This window comes from Chiloscyllium punctatum, chromosome 14 (assembly GCF_047496795.1).
Source record: "Chiloscyllium punctatum isolate Juve2018m chromosome 14, sChiPun1.3, whole genome shotgun sequence".
In the NCBI taxonomy this organism is placed as follows: Eukaryota; Metazoa; Chordata; class Chondrichthyes; order Orectolobiformes; family Hemiscylliidae; genus Chiloscyllium; species Chiloscyllium punctatum.
In genome coordinates, this window is record NC_092752.1 from 39306867 (window position 1) to 39325133 (window position 18267).

At 38.2% G+C, this 18267-nt stretch overlaps 1 protein-coding gene across 7 annotated transcripts in view; it reads right to left on the bottom strand.

Moving 5' to 3' along the window:
* kiaa1109 (KIAA1109 ortholog) overlaps positions 1–18267 on the bottom strand; it is a 427165-nt gene that overhangs the window by 226014 nt on the left and 182884 nt on the right. For all 7 annotated transcript variants that reach the window (XM_072584210.1, XM_072584207.1, XM_072584208.1 and 4 more), the window contains exons 22-23: positions 12420–12596; positions 3960–4088 (exon numbers count right to left, since the gene is read on the bottom strand). In XM_072584210.1, the coding sequence (XP_072440311.1) occupies positions 3960–4088; positions 12420–12596 (306 nt within the window). The remainder of the gene's footprint in view (positions 1–3959; positions 4089–12419; positions 12597–18267) is intronic.

The following is an 18267-nucleotide window of genomic DNA, read 5'->3' on the forward strand; positions in this document are numbered from 1 at the left end:
CCTCCCACAGTCCAAAGATGTGCCAGTCAGGTGAATTGGACATGCTAAACTGCCTGTAGTGTTAGAGTAGCCCATTTCCCTCTTCGGAGACTCGGTGTGGACTTGTTGGGCCGAAGGGCCTGTTTCCATACTGTAGGGGATCTAATCATTATACTTCATCTACCAAACTTTACCTACTCATTTAACCTGTCTACATCCTTCTGCAGACTGTGCTATCCTCATCACTTGCCTTCTCATCTACTTTTGTGTCATCCACAAACTTAACCATAGTACATTCACTTTCCTAATCAAAGTCATTAATATTTCTTGCATACAATTGTGGCCCCAGAACTGACCCTTGTGGCACACTTATGATACAGGACAACAAGCCAAACTAAATCATACACTGTCACTGTGTTTGTAACACACAGTGAAATTAAAGTAACAACCCTCAAAATTGCTCAATTGTTCCTAACCAGACATTATCATTAACAGATCTTTGACACTAAATTTATAATTTAAACAAATGTAACTAGAAGAACACAATGAATCACAAGTGAATTTAATTAATATCCATGACTTAAGCCTAACCTTCTTTGAATATAAACCCCCAACTCTCACTGACAGACTGACACAGTTAAGAAATAAATGAAAGAAAGTAAAAGAATCATAACTTGCTTGCCTGATAGCCACTTTAATAAGAAACACCAGGTCTTCATGAAATCCTTTGATGATTGTTTGTATTGCAGGCACAATAAATTGTCTATCTCACCTGAATTCTGAAGACACCAGTCAATGTCAACAACTTACACACACGTCTGGTGATTATTACTCATTTCTTATAGAGTGGGGTTCTTTTCTCAGAACTTTCAACAAATTTGATAACTGGAGAATAACTAGAAAGCATTACCAAGAAACAACTTCCTAATTTGGCAGCTTGCAAAGAAAAACTACCTCCTGCCCAAAGGTCCACTAAGAATGCGCTCACTTTCTTTTTGTTTTTTCTTTCTTTTTCAACATCTGTGGCTGGCTCACCAACATCAGACCTCCCTAGATTGACCAATTCAATATCTAACCAGCTGCCAATCCCTGAGCATAACAACTTCTTGGTCCCAAAATATCTACAGCATTCTTGTAGCTGTATTATCTTTCTAGGCAGTTCCCAATAGCAAACATGCTCTGTCTTTTATTTCTTATTTTTATCATAAGCTGCTGTTCAAAATTCAATTCTTAACTTGAACACTCAGTTCCAAACTAAAAATGAGAAAAATTAAGAATAGTGATCTCAAAAACACTAGCTGTAGGTAGCCATTTGAAAAATGCACCTGTTTCCCAACTCTCCATCTTCTATAAATTAACCAATCTTCTATCCAAGCTATCGTACTACCTCAAACAACATAGGCTTTTGTTGCATTAAGTAGCCAAAGTGGTAGCTTATCAAACACCTTGTGTAAACCAATTACATCTATCACGTCCCCTTTTATCTTGCCTGTTTTGCTACGTTAAAGAATTCAAATAAATTCTTCAGTCACGAGTTTCCCTTCGTGATTCCATGTTGATCTCTTTGATTATATTACGCATCTCGAAATGCACTGCTATTACATCCTTTATAATAGACTGAAATATTTTCTCAATTATAGATATTAAGCTAACTGACTTATAGTTTCCTGATTTTTGTCTCCAACTCTTATTTAATAAGGCTGGTACATTGGCAGTTTTCCAACCCTCTTAAACTCTTCAGAATCTAAGGATTATTGAAAGATTTTTACCAGTGCATCCACTACCTCTGTAGCTACTTCATTTAATATCCTAAGATGCATCTCACCAAGTTCAGGACACTTCTTGGACTTTATCATCATCAACTTCCTTAGCACTTTTCCTCTTATGATAGCTATTGTATTCATTTAATCTCTCGTTTTGTCCTTTCAACATTTACTGATTTACAAATATTATTAGGGTCTTTGACTGTAAAGAGTGATGTAAGGTATTTATTCAGCTCTTACGCTATTTTCTCATTCCCCACTATATTTCACAAGCCTCATTTTCTCTGAGGCACATCTTCACTTTGGCTTCTTTCTTCCTTTTTATACTTTTTAAAAAAAAAACTCTTGCTGTCCACCTTGATATTACCTGCCAGTTACCCTCAAAGTTTATTTTCTCCCTTTTTTGGTCTTTTACTGACTTTTTAAACCTTCCCAATGCTCTCGCTTACCACTTATCTTTGCTATATAGCAGGTTTTTCCTTTCTATCTGATGCTATTCTCAACTTCCTTGGTTAACCATAGTTGGTTTATTCCCTTCCTAGAATCCTTCATCCTCACTGCAATACATCTTTGCTATGAACCATGAACTATTTTTGTAAACATCAATCATTACTCAATTACTTTTGCTGCTAAAGATTAGCAACAACATCCAACTGGTTAATCGAAAGTTAAACTACTCGATTTAGTTTCATGTCTCTCTGAACACTTGAAGATGTGGGATCACTTGTCAATTTAGAACTCTAAGCTCAAGTGTCTAGAGATTTTGTAATAATTGCCAATTAATTTTCCTCATTTATAGATATGCCATTAAGGAAAGGTTATAGTGGAGGTAACAATTGAAGATCAGAAACAATACCTTCATTAAAAGTTCATTACTTACTTGGATTTAAAAAGTCTATTTCAGTAATTCTTAGTAGACAATATTCTTTAAAGCACTGGGTATGTTAAATTGAGTTACTTGATTTGAGGTCAAGCCACAAGAGAGTCCTTTCCTCAATTGCAACAATTCACAAAGCTAAAGATAATCATACAAACTATTGGCTATATTTAATGTCATTGGGAGTTTAACCTACTTATTTGCCATCTAACATTTGATTTGCTTTTTTAAATTAGCACCATGGAAGGACAATCAAACTAACTTCTAAGGAATAGATTTTAAAGTCACGTATACCAATTTCAAAATATTTTGAAAAACGTCTCGAAACGAACAAATATAAAAACACATGAAAGTTCTCACCATGACTTTGTTCTTACTTGTGTACAAATTCAACAAAACTGACAAAAATTGAGGAATATGATTGAGTGCTAAGACATAGTGTTGGTACATTGATTCATCATGCAGTTTCTGATCTGTCAGGTTATAATGGAGAGCAAAGGCCATTAACCTTTCTCCAAAGTTAATCAAATTGAAAAGATGGTAACACTGACATTCTTACACAAGTCTCAAATCACTAATTTTCTATCTGCATAAGGAAAAAAATCTCCAACTCATCCTCTTTCCTAAAAGAACAAATTGGCACAGACATACATCAGGTGGAAGAGGAGGAATAGGAGAACATACCCAACTCTCAGGCTGTACACATTTACCAATTAACTGATCTGATATTGAAGCTATAATAGTGGTCTTTATAAACAACTGAAAACAATCCATTCATGCTCTCATAGGTCTTCCCTTTCCTTGGGCAACCCCCACCATGCTCTCCAACGTTTACCAATTGTAATCATGAAGCCTGAAATGAGCACAGACACAGGGAAAAGTCTGTGAAGCACAGTAAAAGGTGGTCTTTCTGAAAAAAATTACTGGAGTGATTATGTTGACTCAACCAGCATTTGTGTGTGTCTAGGTCAAGTAGCATAAGTGATCTAGAGGAGACTTTTTCTAAGCATCATTCATTGAAGAAGCAACAGCATTCTTTTGTACTTTTATATATAAAAGATCAATTGTTAAAATTATATTTGCTATTAATTCTCATACCAACATAATACTAACACCTATCAATTCAATACAACAGGGGTAGCAAAGACGGAGCTTTATTTGTCTCTACATTCAAATACTGTTTTATGGAAATGTTAAGACTTATAACAGACTTCTTCACATCTATCGCTCAATTGAAATTAGATTTTTGCCTATATGGAAGTCCAGTTTTTTTAAAAAAAGCTGATGTAGTAGCATGTGCTAATGAATTATACAGCTTAATGAGATTTAAGCTTCCTTACCTTCAAATCGCAGAAGCGCTGATCAACACCATGTTGACATAAAACAACAGATTTGGGCCTTTCCAATTCATATTCTTGGCACATCACATGAAAGATGAATGTTTTGCCCCACTCTAGCAGAGTTGCCAGCTACAAAAAATAAATCATCACCAACTTTGTGGGAGCATATACTAATGAATAGAAATTCAAAAAATGTGAAGAGAGAATGCATCAATGTAGAACAATCAATTCCATACTGCCTTGAGTAAATGGAAAATAAAACATAAATGATTCTCTAACAGCATGACACTAGCCGTTTTCAACAGTGCACTAGTTTACACACAGTCAAAGAATGACTACAACACAGAACGTGGTTCACATTTTATGCCAATTGCCTGCAATAGCAATTCTCATAATACCAATCCTTTCCCCAAACTCTTAAAAACTCCCTTTCAGGTGTTCATCCAATTACTTTTTGAAAGCAACAATTAATTCTAGCATGGAGAATAGCTTCATGGACGAGTGCTTTGACGATGTAATAAACTCGGGAATTTAGCGAGTAAGGAATACGAAGCAAGTTAAAGTGTAGGTTTTTTCCCAAAATATAGTTAGGTCACATATCACTTGTCCTTAAGTAGTAGTTTCTTTCCGTCTTAGCCACTGGTTAAAATAAAACTGCCTGCTGATGACAGCCACACAGTTAATTAGTTAGTTAAATAGGTGATTAGTTGGCACTCGTACTAGTCAGTAGGGCCTGGTTTGGAACTCTGCAATTTTAGCTGGTGTAAATGCAGGAGATTTTTGTTTGTGCAGTAAGTAGCATGGACATCATTTTAACATAGTAAATACTTGAATTCAGCACTAAGTCTTAAAAGTTTTTCAATGAGAGAAAGGAAGTCTTTATAGAACAGAAAGTGATCTAGGATATGATCAGTGTATGCACAGATCTGAAGTCCAGAGGTAGTAATTAGGCAAACAAATAGGTGATCGCTTGGTGAATTCTAAGTTTCTTTTTGTTCAAACTGGGACAATAGCTTAAATTAGTACCATGGAGATGCAAGCACTGTATAAAATCTATTGTTTAAATTTACATACTTAATATACTTGTTGTAGTTCATCATTTGCATTCACAAGCTAGTCAAACTCACCAGATCTGGTAAATTGGTTCAATTTATTTAACGATATGTAACAAGATTGGTCAGCAAACAAACTTGATTGGTATAGAGGTTCATATGTTACTACTGTTACAGGAAAATACAGTTACACTCCCTCGCATTATAGGCTGCTGAATATGTAATAGTTGCTAGACATATGTTTTACATCTTGGTTACGTGTTCATTAGCGTGATCTCTCAAAGTGATATCATACCAATACCTACAAATAATCATTTGGAGACATTTCTAAACTTTTAAAAACAATTAGTTAAACAAAACATAATACAGTTGACATTGCAGATAAAATGTATCATGGATAGCAAGCGGAAGTTGATTGACTCTGTGATTCTCGTCAACCATATATGATGCAAATTTGTGCAGTATGAGAAGAAAGTGAGGACTGCAAATGCTGGTGATCAGAGCTGAAAATGTGTTGCTGGAAAAGTGCTGCAGGTCAGGCAGCATCCAAGGAGCAGGAGAATCGATTTTTCGGGCATAAGCCCTTCTTCAGGACTCTGAAGCGTCGATTATGCCTGAAACGTCGATTCTCCTGCTCCTTGGATGCTGCCTGACCTGCTGTGCTTTTCCAGCATCACATTTTTCAATATGAGAAGATTCTGATCAGACTAAATGAGCAAGGTGGGAGGATTCAACTATTGCAGTTCCATGGATATCAATAAATTAGCTAGGATGAAGAGAGTAGTTCTGCTGATCAAGTTTGAATGGCTAGTAATCAACATTAAAAAGCGAAGGTAATAAGTTCAATTACTGCATGTTTCATAAGTAAATTGATGTAGGGGAGACCTTAAAGGAGTGCTGAAAAGAAGTTCAGTGAGGAGAAATACATTTAAATTCATGCAGAATAGCACCAGCACTAGGGGAAGAGATGACTGTACAGATAAGACATACTCCCCTGAACTCTGCTAAGACTAGTATCCTGCCTTTGTGTCCTGAGGAAGGGTCACTGAACCCAAAACATCAGCACTGATTTCTCTTCACAGATGATGCCAGACCTGCAGTGCTTTCACAGCAATTTCTATTCCTGATCATGCCACGTTGTAAAACCAACTGTAACGCTGTGGGGAAGGGATCTCATCAGGAGAAATTTAAGGAGAAAGTTAATAGGAAGGACAAAGCAACACGGCATGTTAGCAGTGGAGGTAATATTAACCAGAGGAGTGTGACAGGAAGCTACAGAATGCACAAACCTAAGAGTATACCAGTTAACAAAGTCAGAGCAGAGGAAAATGCTAAAAAAAAGACAGAATTAAAGATTTTATATGAATGCACACAGTGTTTGACTTTTCAGAAGAATGGGAAAGAAGAAAAGTGGTGGTGTAGCTCTCTTAATGACAGTACAATAGTGAGATATGATCATAGCTCAGAAAATCAAAATGCAGAATCAGCGTGAGGAACAGCAAAAGTGTAGTAGTGTGGGACCTATATTCCATGAGCACTTTAACAGTAGTTCTACTGTAGGACAATGTATAAGTCAGGGTAGAATGAGGCCTTGTAACAAAAGGAGCTGCAATGATTTAATGGTCATATATGATTGGAAAAATCAAATTGGCAAAGTAGCAATAAGGATGAGCTCAAACATGTATTTGCTGCAATAATTTAGTACTCTACATCTTGTCTTCATATCTCCAGATGCCTTCAAGTTTAGGACACTCATATCAGACCCAAGTTTTTCACCTTAAAATGGGATATAAAATTCCACTCTGTTATTATCACAGTTGCTTAGAGAATTCTGTATCACAAGATTAACAAGTCCTCAATCATTATGCATTACATTATATAAAATAGATTAATTGAATTGGCAAAGAAACTTTAAGGATGATTTCATAAATGTATTTGGGCAAGTTTCTTGGAACAATACATTCTAAAACCAACTAAAGAACAGCATATTTCATATTTGGTTGCACATAACCAGAGGGAAATAATCAATCTTGTACTAAGGGTCCTCCCAGCAAGTGTGGTCATAGCACCAGGCAAGCTCATATTGAGCTTTCTGGTGATAAAACTTAGATCTAATACTAGTATCTTAAACTTAAAGGCAATTACAAGTTTATGAAGACAAGATTTGGCTAAAGTCGTATTTATGAAAGGAAAATCATGATTGATAAACTTTAGGGAATTTTGAGGAGATGTACTAGCAGAGTAGAGCAAGAGAAACTAGCATGTGTGGTGTTCAGTGAATGGTCACAAAGCTTTTGATAAGATGCTGTTCAAGAAGTTAGTAAATAAAATTGGAGCACATGGGGCTAATATATTGGCATGGATTGAGGATTAGTTAATGGAAAGAAAACAAAGAATGGAATAGATTAATTATTTTCAAGTTGATAAGTTGCAATTAATGATTTGGACATCAGGACAAAACGTAATACTTCAACGTTTGTGGATGGCATAACACTATGTAGGAATATGCATTGTACAGAGAATACAAAAAGGTTTCAAGAGAAATCTGACAGGCTGAGTTCTGGGCAAGGACATGGCTAATTGAATATAATGTGGATAAGTGAGAGGTATCATTTTAGTAGAAGGAATGGATGTGCAGTGTATTTCTTAAAAGCTGAAAAATTGTAAAGAATTGATTTCCATAAACCACTGAAAGCTAACATACAGGAGCAGAACACATAAGGAGGGAAAACATTAGATTGATCTTTATTGCAAGAGAATTGGACTACAAACGCAGGAAAGTAACAGAGCCCCAGTGAAACCACAACTGGAGTATTCTGTTCATGTTTTAGTCCCTTACCCAAGGGATAATATATTTGCAAGAGAGGAAGGTGAACTACATTATTTCCTGGAATACTGAGACTATCCTGAGGAGAGATTAAGGAGTTCGGGTCTCTGTGTATTCTCTGGTGTTAAGAAGAATTAGAGGGGATCTCATTAAAAGTTATAAAATTCTTAAATTCAAATCAGGGTGCTGCAGAAAAAAAAGGTTTGGTTTGGCTGTGAGGAGGGGTCCAGAAAACAACTAAGGTGAGTAACCTCTCTCCTGTTCTAATTTACAGATCCTTCACGTTTTTTTGGTTCCTTATTTACCCCACAGCCTCCTCTTCTTGACAATAGACAATAGGTGCAGGAGTAGGCTATTCTGCCCTTTTGAGCCTGCACCACCATTCATTATGATCATGGCTGATCATCCTCAATCAGTATCCTGTTCCTGCCTTATCTCCATAGCCCTTGATTCCACTATCCTTGAGAGCTCTATCCAACTCTTTCTTAAACGAATCCAGAGACTGGGCCTCCACTGCCCTCTGGGGCAAAGCATTCCACACACCCACCACTCGCTGGGTGAAGAAGTTTCTCCTCATCTCTGTCCTAAAAGGCCTACCCCTTGTCCTCTGGTTCGGAACTCACCCATTAGCGAAAACATATTTCCTGCCTCCAGAGTGTCCAATCCTTTAATAATCTTATACGTCTCAATCAGATCCCCTCTCAAGTCTTCTAAACTCAAGGGTATACAAGCCCAGTCGCTCCAATCTTTCAACATAAGATAGTCCCGCCATTCCAGGAATTGACCTCTTGACCTGACATCCCTTCTATCATTTCATTATTCCTGTTTCCCATTCTATTGATGACATTTTCTTCTGTACCTGCTTAAATTTCTGAGCTCTTCCGACTTTGATCATAGGTCATCAGCCTAAGACATTTGCCCTGTTCTTCTTGCTCAACAGGCCTATTGAACATTGCCAACACTTACTGTTGCACCTCTATAACATGCTTATTTTAAAATTGCAACTGTCTGAATTACTTGTTAAATCACTTGACAGGCAATATGTTTCGCCCAAATCACTGCATTCTTCATCAGATAAAGATATAGAGCAAACACCGAGTAACCTACCTGCTTCAACCTGCTGCTATTTAATAAGAACTAAAGCAACAAGTTGCAGCAATTATCATGAGAGACCACCTACAAGCAATCTAAATTGCAGTCCACCAACAGTGTTCATTAATCTGTTACACTTCACTTCCAATTTGATGAGTAAAAATGACTGTGACAGATATATACATGACACAAGCCAACTAGCCAGTTCTTGCTGTGAAACTTTTTATCAATCAGATTAGTTAAGCAAATTAAACATTTATATCTAAAAACTCAAGTTGCAGCAAACATAAATTAATTTGTTTTCTTTGAAATTTGTTCATGTTTGACTTTCCTCTCAAAGGTCTCTCCAGAAACATGAATCTTTTTCAAGATCAAACAAATATTGGAATTAGAATTGAACAAAAGAAGCAACATGTATTGTTTTCCTTTAGAATTTCAGTCTGAGTTCCTTTCTAGCCCTACTATTTTGTTTCTCTTCCATTGCACACTTCTCACCATTCTATATTGCAGAACAGGACTAATAAAATCTGCTCCTAGCTGTCAGCAACTGGCAGCCAACTGATGACAAAATAATCAATAGAATCAAAGAGATGTACAGCACATAAACAGATCCTTCGGTCCAACTCGTCCATGCTGAACAGATATCCTAAATTAATCTTGTCCCATTTGCCAACACTTGGCCCATATCCCTCTAAACCCATCCTATTCATGCACCCAACCAGATGTCTTCTAAATGTAGTAATTGTACCAGCCTCCACTACTTTCTCTGGCAGCTCATTCCATACACATACCACCCTTTGCGTGAAAAAGGTGCCTCTTACGTCCCCTTTAAATCTTCCCCTTCTCACCCTAAACCTATGCCTTCTAGTTCTGGACTCCCCCAACCCAGGGAAAAGACCTTGTCTATTTACCCTACCCATGCACCTTATGATTTTATAAACTTCTATAAAGTCACCCCTCAGCCTCTGACGCTCCAGGGAAATTCAAGGTGACAAATTTTACACATGTACACACAAGAACAGGACTATTCAGGAAGTTTCAAATATGAAAACAACTGATTGCACTTTGTCTTATAAATAATGAACAGATCAGCTTTTGCAAATGAATGGGGTGCACACTGTCGAATTTACAAATTGTAATTGACATAGCATCACTGAACACACCATTCGAAAAAAAAACTTAGCTGTTTGCCAACAAAAAAAGACACACTACAAATTTCTGTACATACCCACAACCACACACAAGAGAATTTGACAGTGACAAAATAATAGGTTTTTAAAGATGAATTTTTATGAGAATGAAAATCAAGTTTCAAAGCTAATTGAAATAATACAGTATGTGAAGCATACTAGCAAAATAATTTAAACCAATTCTGAACGAACTAACAACATTAGCAGGAGGCTTTAAATCATTCAAAACTGAGAAGCACTGAATTGAGTAAAAAGTAAGGAGAAAAAGTAACTATAACTTTTGATAAAATCTTACACTAACAAAATATTGTTCAAAATATATATGCAGTGAACAGAAAGAAAGAATTTGGGAACTTAAGATGTCCAAATGAAGTTGGATTTCTAAAAGAAAGGAATAGCAGTAAACAGGTTATTATTTTACATTTTCTAAGAAGAAGCATAAGTTAGTAAGGTTAGAAATCAGATTACCAGGAATTGCAGAAGAGTTAGATAAATAGCAGTGATGTTCTTAGGATACACAAAAGCACTTGATCTAGACTATTTCTGGCATTAAAATTAACTAATGCTTTAACACTAATTAACAATCCATTTTTAGTGCAATTTTATGCATCAGGCTCGCTGTAAATGCTATTAGTGTAGAGACCAACATATAATTGTGTGTGTGTGTGTGTGTGTGTGTGTGTGTGTGTGTGTGTGTGTGTGTGTACGTGTACGCGCACACGGAGGCAGACAGAGCCATTGAGAGAAACATAGAACAATACAGCCTAGATGTTGTGCCGGCCTTTTATCCTACTCTATGATCAGACCAACCTACATGACCTTCGCTGTACTAACTTCCATGTGCCTATCCAAGAGTCCCTTGAATGTCCCTAATGTACCTGACTCTACTACCACCACTGACAGTGCGTTCCACACACCCACCACTCTCTGTGTAAAGAACCTGGCTCTGACATCTCCGCTAAACCTTCTTCCAATTAGATTCAAATTATGTCCCCTCATGATAGACATTTCCACCATGGAAAGTCATCTCTGGCTATCCACTCTATCAATGCCTCTCAACATCTTGCACACCTCTATCAAGTCATCTCTCATCCTTCTTTGCTCCAGTGAGAAAAGCCCTAGTACCCTCAACCTTTCTTCATAAGACATGCCCTCCAGAGCAGGCAGCATCCTGGTAAATCTCCTCTGCACCCACTGTAAAGCTTCCACATCCTTTCTATAATTGAGGGGACCAGAACTGAACACAATATTCCAAGTGTGGTCTAATCAGGGCTCTATACAGCTGCAGCATAAACTCACGGCTTTTAAATTCAATCCCCCTGCTAATGAAAGCCAACACACCATATGTCTTCTTCTCCCTCTGTCTTCTATGGGCCAGCCAATTATCTATCCAGATAGCCAAATTTCCCTGCATCCTATGCCTCCTTACTTTCAGATTGAGCCTACATGGGGAACCTTATCAAACACCTTGCTAAAATGCATGAATACCACATCCACTACTCTACCTTCAACAGTGTGTTTAGTCACATCCTCAAAGAAATCAATAAGGTTTGTAAGGCATGACCTGCCCCTCACAAAACCACACTGACTACGTCTAATCAAACTATAGCTTTCCAAGTAATCATAAATCCTGCCTCTCAGAATCCTCAACACTTTGCACATCACAGATGTAATACTGACTGGTCTGTAATTGCCAAGGTCATCCCTTTTCCCTTTCTTGAACAAGGAAATAACAATTGCCACTCTCCAATCATTTGGCACTACTCCAATGGACAGTGAGGATGCAAATATCATAGCCAAATGCTCAGCAATCTCTTCCCTCGCTTCTGGTAAAAACCTTGGGTATATTCTGTTCGGCCTGGGGATTTACCTATCCTTATGTTTTTCAAACTTTTCAGCACACCCTCCTTCCTAACATCAAACTATTCCAGCATACCTGTCTGTTTCACGCTGTCCTCACAAACGTCAAGGTCCCTCTCAGTAGTGAATACTTAAGCAACTCCTACCTCCTCCAACTCCAGGCCCAAGTTGCCTCCACCTTCCCTAATCGGCCCTACCCTCAGTCTGGACATCTTCTTGTTCCTCACCTAAGAGTAGAATGCCTGAGGGTTTTCCCTTTATCCTACCTGCTAAAACTTTTTTATTCCCCCTTCTAGCTCTCAAGTCCATTCTTCAGTTCCTTCCTGGCTACCGTGTAGCCCTCTAAAGCCCTGCCTGATCCTTGCCTCCTCAACCTTAAGTAAGCTTCCTTAAAAAGCAATAAGTATTACCTTGGCCTTCCACACATTTGACATATTACCTGTGGCAAGGTTACTTTAGAAGTAAGCAGGCCTGCCTGGACATCAATCAGCCAAGAATATTCTAGTGTTGTGCTGCCCAAAGGTAGCCCCTCTGCTGAGAACATGGCATGGGCTCGTAACTGCAATCCAGAAAGGCTGATATGACCTTCACGAAGTAGTCCATCCACAGATGGCCTCTGCAGACAAAAAAGATCAAAATCACTACCGTTTGTGTTACTAATTAAAATCTACATTTAGTTTATTTTGCACAAAATTGAAAACTTAATCAAGTATCAGAACTGCCCAACTAAAGTATCTCAAACGACAAACAAAAATCACACAGCCAAATTAATATAGGAGCTCAGAATGTTTTAGTTTTTAAAACATATTAAGAACAAAGGTCAACATGCCAAAAACAATCTGGCTATAAAGGCAGAATCATTTTGCATCAGGTAAAACATGCAATACTATATTGTTATCATACAATTTTTTTAAAAAAGTTACACTGTATCAAGCTTTAAAATAACATGAGCAAAACATTTCTTAGGAGTTTCTTGTACTTAATTTCCGATCAGCAAAAAGATAGTCTGTAAATGATGATCACATGGTTGATTGGACTGTAATTACATTCAATTCAAGATACCACAAACTGTTAGTTCAGAAGAGATCTTCAGAATTTCTAAAAATCCAAATCTGCTTTATTTTAAAAAACTGTGGCTTGAAAGTCTAAGTCCCAACCAAAGTCTTCTGTTTGATCTTTAAGAAGTATGGCAACTTTTGCAAGAAGAGATTTATAAGACTCTTATTTAATTGTTTGATGCTATCAAAGGATAATTTTCAAAATTATAAATCCAAATTCAAACGAAAAACATAAGGGCTGTCCTGCTATTTATTTGCTATAGACCAATAAAGAAAGAATGATTAAAACATCATAATCACTTCATTGTTTCAAATTTGTTCATTCTATCAAGATGGTACCAATACAACTTTCAATAAAAACTGAAAGCCACTAAGAGAATGAATGTGCCATGGAAACAAAAAACTAAAAATTCACTGATCCTTTTTTGGTGATTCATAACTTACCCCCACTGGGAACAGAAAAGATGTACACCATGTAAATTCAATATTCTAATCTCATGACTGTAATTTGTATCAGAGAGGGTTTCTCATTTCAGGCTTCTTCTCCACTGACACCTTGTGTTTCTCAACTCAGCAGACATCTAACATTGTGCTTAGAACAGTGATGCAACCAGCATATTGCCTTTAAAAATACAGTTTAGGTGGAAGTTGCAGTAAAGTGTATAAACCCAGAATCCTTCCAGTTTCAAAGGAAACTAAAACTAAAACAGAGATTGAAAACCAAAACTTCAAGGGGACTGAAGCTGGTTTAAAACATATAAAAGGATACAAATCGATCTAAGCTTAATATTTAACAATTCCAGCAGTGCGGTACTGACAGGCTGAAGAGGACAGAGACTAGATACAGAAGTTAACAATAACCAAAGACATAGGTTTCACAGCTACTTGGAAGATAACAGGTAAATGTAAACCATCTAAATTGAACTGACAAGATCCTGCAGCCACGTGCCATTACTGAAGAAGATTATGCCTGTGGAATGCAGGTTGATTGTGCACTGCTGTTAGTTGGCAATCAGATTTGTTCCTAAAAAGAGAAGAGCTGAAATTCGTCATTAGGAAGATAGTATTTGGTATTTGCTTTGTTTGGCTCTTGTATAGGAAAAAAGTCTAAATTAAACCATGAAATTTCATACTTGTGAATAATTGATGTCATAGATTTCCTTTCTTTCAAAATGGATGGTGCTGGTCTTTACCAAAATTGCAACAATATATATGAATTTAAAACTACATTCTTGCTTATGTAATCAATCCCTCTATTTAGGAACCTTGGTAATTTGAAAAATTAAATGGATATGCCACCATATAGAGTTAGCCAAAAAAAAAGTGCATGCTTATTTTATAGTGAAGGACATTTGTACTCATTTCACACTAATTCTTCATGTAGTTGGTTTGCATATTTCCAGAAACCACAGAACACACATTTCTGCTAATGCTTGGTTATGAGAAAGTATAGCCGAGAGTTGGTGCTGGAAAAGCACAGCAGGTCAGGCAGCATCAGAGGAGCAGGAGAATCGACGTTTCAGGCATGAGAAAGTACAGTCAAAGTCCATGTAGATACACATGCCATCTTTCTAACATTGAGCTGGAAACAACCAGGCTCTGTTTTGTGCAGATTAAACTTATTTCAATTTTGAACAAAGTTTTTGCAGAAAATAAATGAATTCAGCACAAAATGCTAGGAATTCCTAATGCTCAGCAATAAACAATAAATTTAATTCTCATTGTTGTCTGCCCCTCAATTGGAGAATGAAACTACTTAGGGGCAAAGCTTCTTTCATGGGTCACCTCGCTGTGGTTGAGCAGTCCAATTCTTGACACAAGGATCTTTGGGAATTGACATCCAAATAGGAGGTTGGATCCAGATTGCAGAGTTTGCTTCTTTTTTCCTTCCTTCTTTGCCATTACTCTTCCTCACCATTAAGACAACCAAGCATGATGCATAGTCAGGTAGACATGATTCTGAAGATTGGCAGCTAGCTCCTCCCAGGGGTTAATATCAGCATTACAGAGTTTCAAGGGGAATATCAGAGGAATCGTACAATTCCTCCTCCCCTAAAATCAAAGCCATTTGAAAACTGAGAAAACGGGATCTGAAGATGAAAAGACTGTTTTCAGTCTTCAGAAAATAGTGCCCAATTCAGGAGTTAATGAGTTTTGAGAAGATTTGTAGCTCAGGTTGAAGTTCTGGATGTAGGTTTGCTCAGTGAGCTGGAAGGTTCATTTTCAGATGTTTCATCACCATACTAGGTAACAGCATCAGTGAGCCTCCGGATGAAGCACTGGTGGCATGGCCCATTTTCTATTTTTAGATGTTTAGGTTTCCTTGGGTTGCTGATGTCATTTCCTGATTTTTTTTCCCCTCAAGGGTGGTAAATGGGATCCAAGTCAATGTGTTTGTAGATAGAGTTCCAGTTGGAATGCCATGCTTCTAGGAATTCTCATGTATCTCCCCATTTGGCTTGACCTTGGATGGATATGTTCTCCCAGTCGAAGTGAAGTACTTCCTCATCTGTACGTAAGGATACTGGTGAGAGTGGGCCATGTCTTTTTGAGGCAAGTTGATGTTCATGCATCCTGGTGGAACTGGCGGTGGATGAATTGAGCATCGTACCCAGTTCTTGTGAGGGTACTTCCCATGGGCTGAAAAATTACGCCATCTTCTTCATGACGTGCAACACATTATCAATGAGGATGAGCGCCTCACCAAGACCTTCCCCACACCTCCACTACTTGCCTTTAAACAACCGCCAAACCTCAAACAGATCATTGTGCGTAGCAAACTGCCCAGCTCTCAGGGTAACTCCATACAACCCTCTCACGGTGGACGCTGCAAGAAGTGTCAGATTGTGGACATAGATATCACTATTACGCGTGGGAACACCTCCCACCTTGTACATGGCAGGTACTCACGTGACTCAGCCAACCTTGTCTATCTTGTACATTGCAGGCAAGGATGCCCGGAGGCATGGTACATTGGGGAAACCGAGCAAAGGCTACGACAACTGATAAATGGGCACCGCACAACAATCAACAGACAGGAGAGTTCCCTCCCAGTTGGGGAACACTTCAGTGGTCCAGGACATTCAGCCTCGGACCTTCGGGTGACCATCCTCCAAGGGGGACTTCGGGACAGGCAGCAGAGGAAAGTGGCCGAGCAGAGGCTGAGAGCTAAGTTCGGTACCCATAGGGAGGGCCTCAACCGGGACCTTAAGTTCATGTCACATTACAGGTGATCACCATCGCACTACACACGCACACAGATATTCCTACACACATACACACTGACACAGATACACACAGACACACACACGGACACAGGTACACACACCCTTATAGAGACACACACTCCCACACTCACACATGCACCCCCTCACAGACTTAAGACACTCTGCACTCACTACACACACACACACACACACACACACACACACAGACAGACAAAGACCCATATGCACACACATATTTTGTGTGGTGAATTTGTACTTGCAGAGTTACATTGCACTTTGCTCAAAAACTGCATACATTCATATAGAACTCTGAGCTCAAAAACTGCATGAATTTATGTAAAACTCTTATCACACGTTTTAGATTAGAATCAATCTAAACATCAGGTCATAGACAGAGAACACAGGGGGCTAACACCTTCAACATATTGTCTAGCTATCACCATTGTTAACAGCTAACCCGAGAATGCAACTTCTTAAAAAAAAGGGTTTTGTGATTTACACATGAAAGAAGTGAAACTATCACTGTATTCTAACAGATGAAAGGCTTAACAGACAATCAATTTTTCAATGTATAATTTCAGTTACATCACACTGCAAATTTTTGCTATAAATTCTGTGTTACAATCGAACCATGTGCTTCCAATTAAACCTGTTAGAATAATGCAGTAATACAGCATGGGAAACGGGCCCTTTGGCCCAAATTAGTCCACGCTGATCGTGGTGCCCACTCAGCGAGTTCCATATCTCTCTAAATCCTTCCCATCCGTGTACCTATCCAAATGTTTTTAAAATGTTGCTATTATATCTGCCTCAAACACTTTCTCTGGCAGCACATTCCATATACGCACCACTCTCTGCATAGAGAAGTTGTTCCTCGGGTCCTTCTTAAATTTCTCCCCTCTAGTTTTCAATTCCCTATCCCTGAGAAAAAGATATGCAATCATTCTAGCTATGCCCCTCGTGATTTTATACACCTCAGTATAGTTACCCCTCAGTGTTCCAAGGAATAAAGTCCTATCCTGGCCAACCTAGTCTTTGCAACATCCTCGTAAATCTTCTTTGCACTCTTTTCAGTTTAACTATGTCTTTCCTATAACAGGGTGACCAAAACTGTACACAATACTCCACATGCAGCCTCACCAGTGACTTATACAACTGTAACCTAGCATCCCAACTCCAATATTCAATGCCTCGATCAATGAAGGCCAGCATGCTAAATACCTTCTTCACAACCCTGTCTCTACTTGTGATGCTGCTTTCAAAGAGCTATGTACTGGTACTCCTACGTCCCTCTGTTCTATAACACTCCACAGGACCTTACCATTTACTGTATAAGCCAACATTGGTTTGACTTTCCACAATGCAACACCTCATACTTATCCATATTGAATTGCATTTTCCAATCCTCAGCCCATTTCCCCATCTGATTAAGATCCCTCTGTAATTTTTGATAACCTTCCTCACTATCACGATACCTCCTAATTTTGTATCATCCGCAAACTTACTAATCATGCCTTGCATGTTCACATCCAGATCACGTATGTGAATAACAAATAACAAAGATTCCAGCACTGGCCTCTGTGGAACACCACTAATCACAGGCATCCAGTCTAAGAAACAACCTTCTATCAACACACTCTGCTTTCCAACCATCAAGCCAATTTTGAATCCAATTAGCTAGCTCTCACTGGATCCGAAGTGACCTTCATGATGAGCCTGCCATGCAGGACTTTGTCAAACGCCTTACTAAAGTCCATAGAGACAACAGTATTTGAAGAAAATAGCATCAATTTATTTTATAACTCTAAAAGTGAACATTAAACAACAACGATTCACAACTCTAAGTGACCCTTTCTCTTAACTGCTTACCAGGTGCCTCCAACTCTATAACAATATGCTGTTTCAATAAGACACTTATTAAAGTTACATCAACTTCATTTCAAATCATGCAGCTGCTGTCTTCTTCTATGACTTCACTCTTCTGGCTGAAGATCTCCCTGGG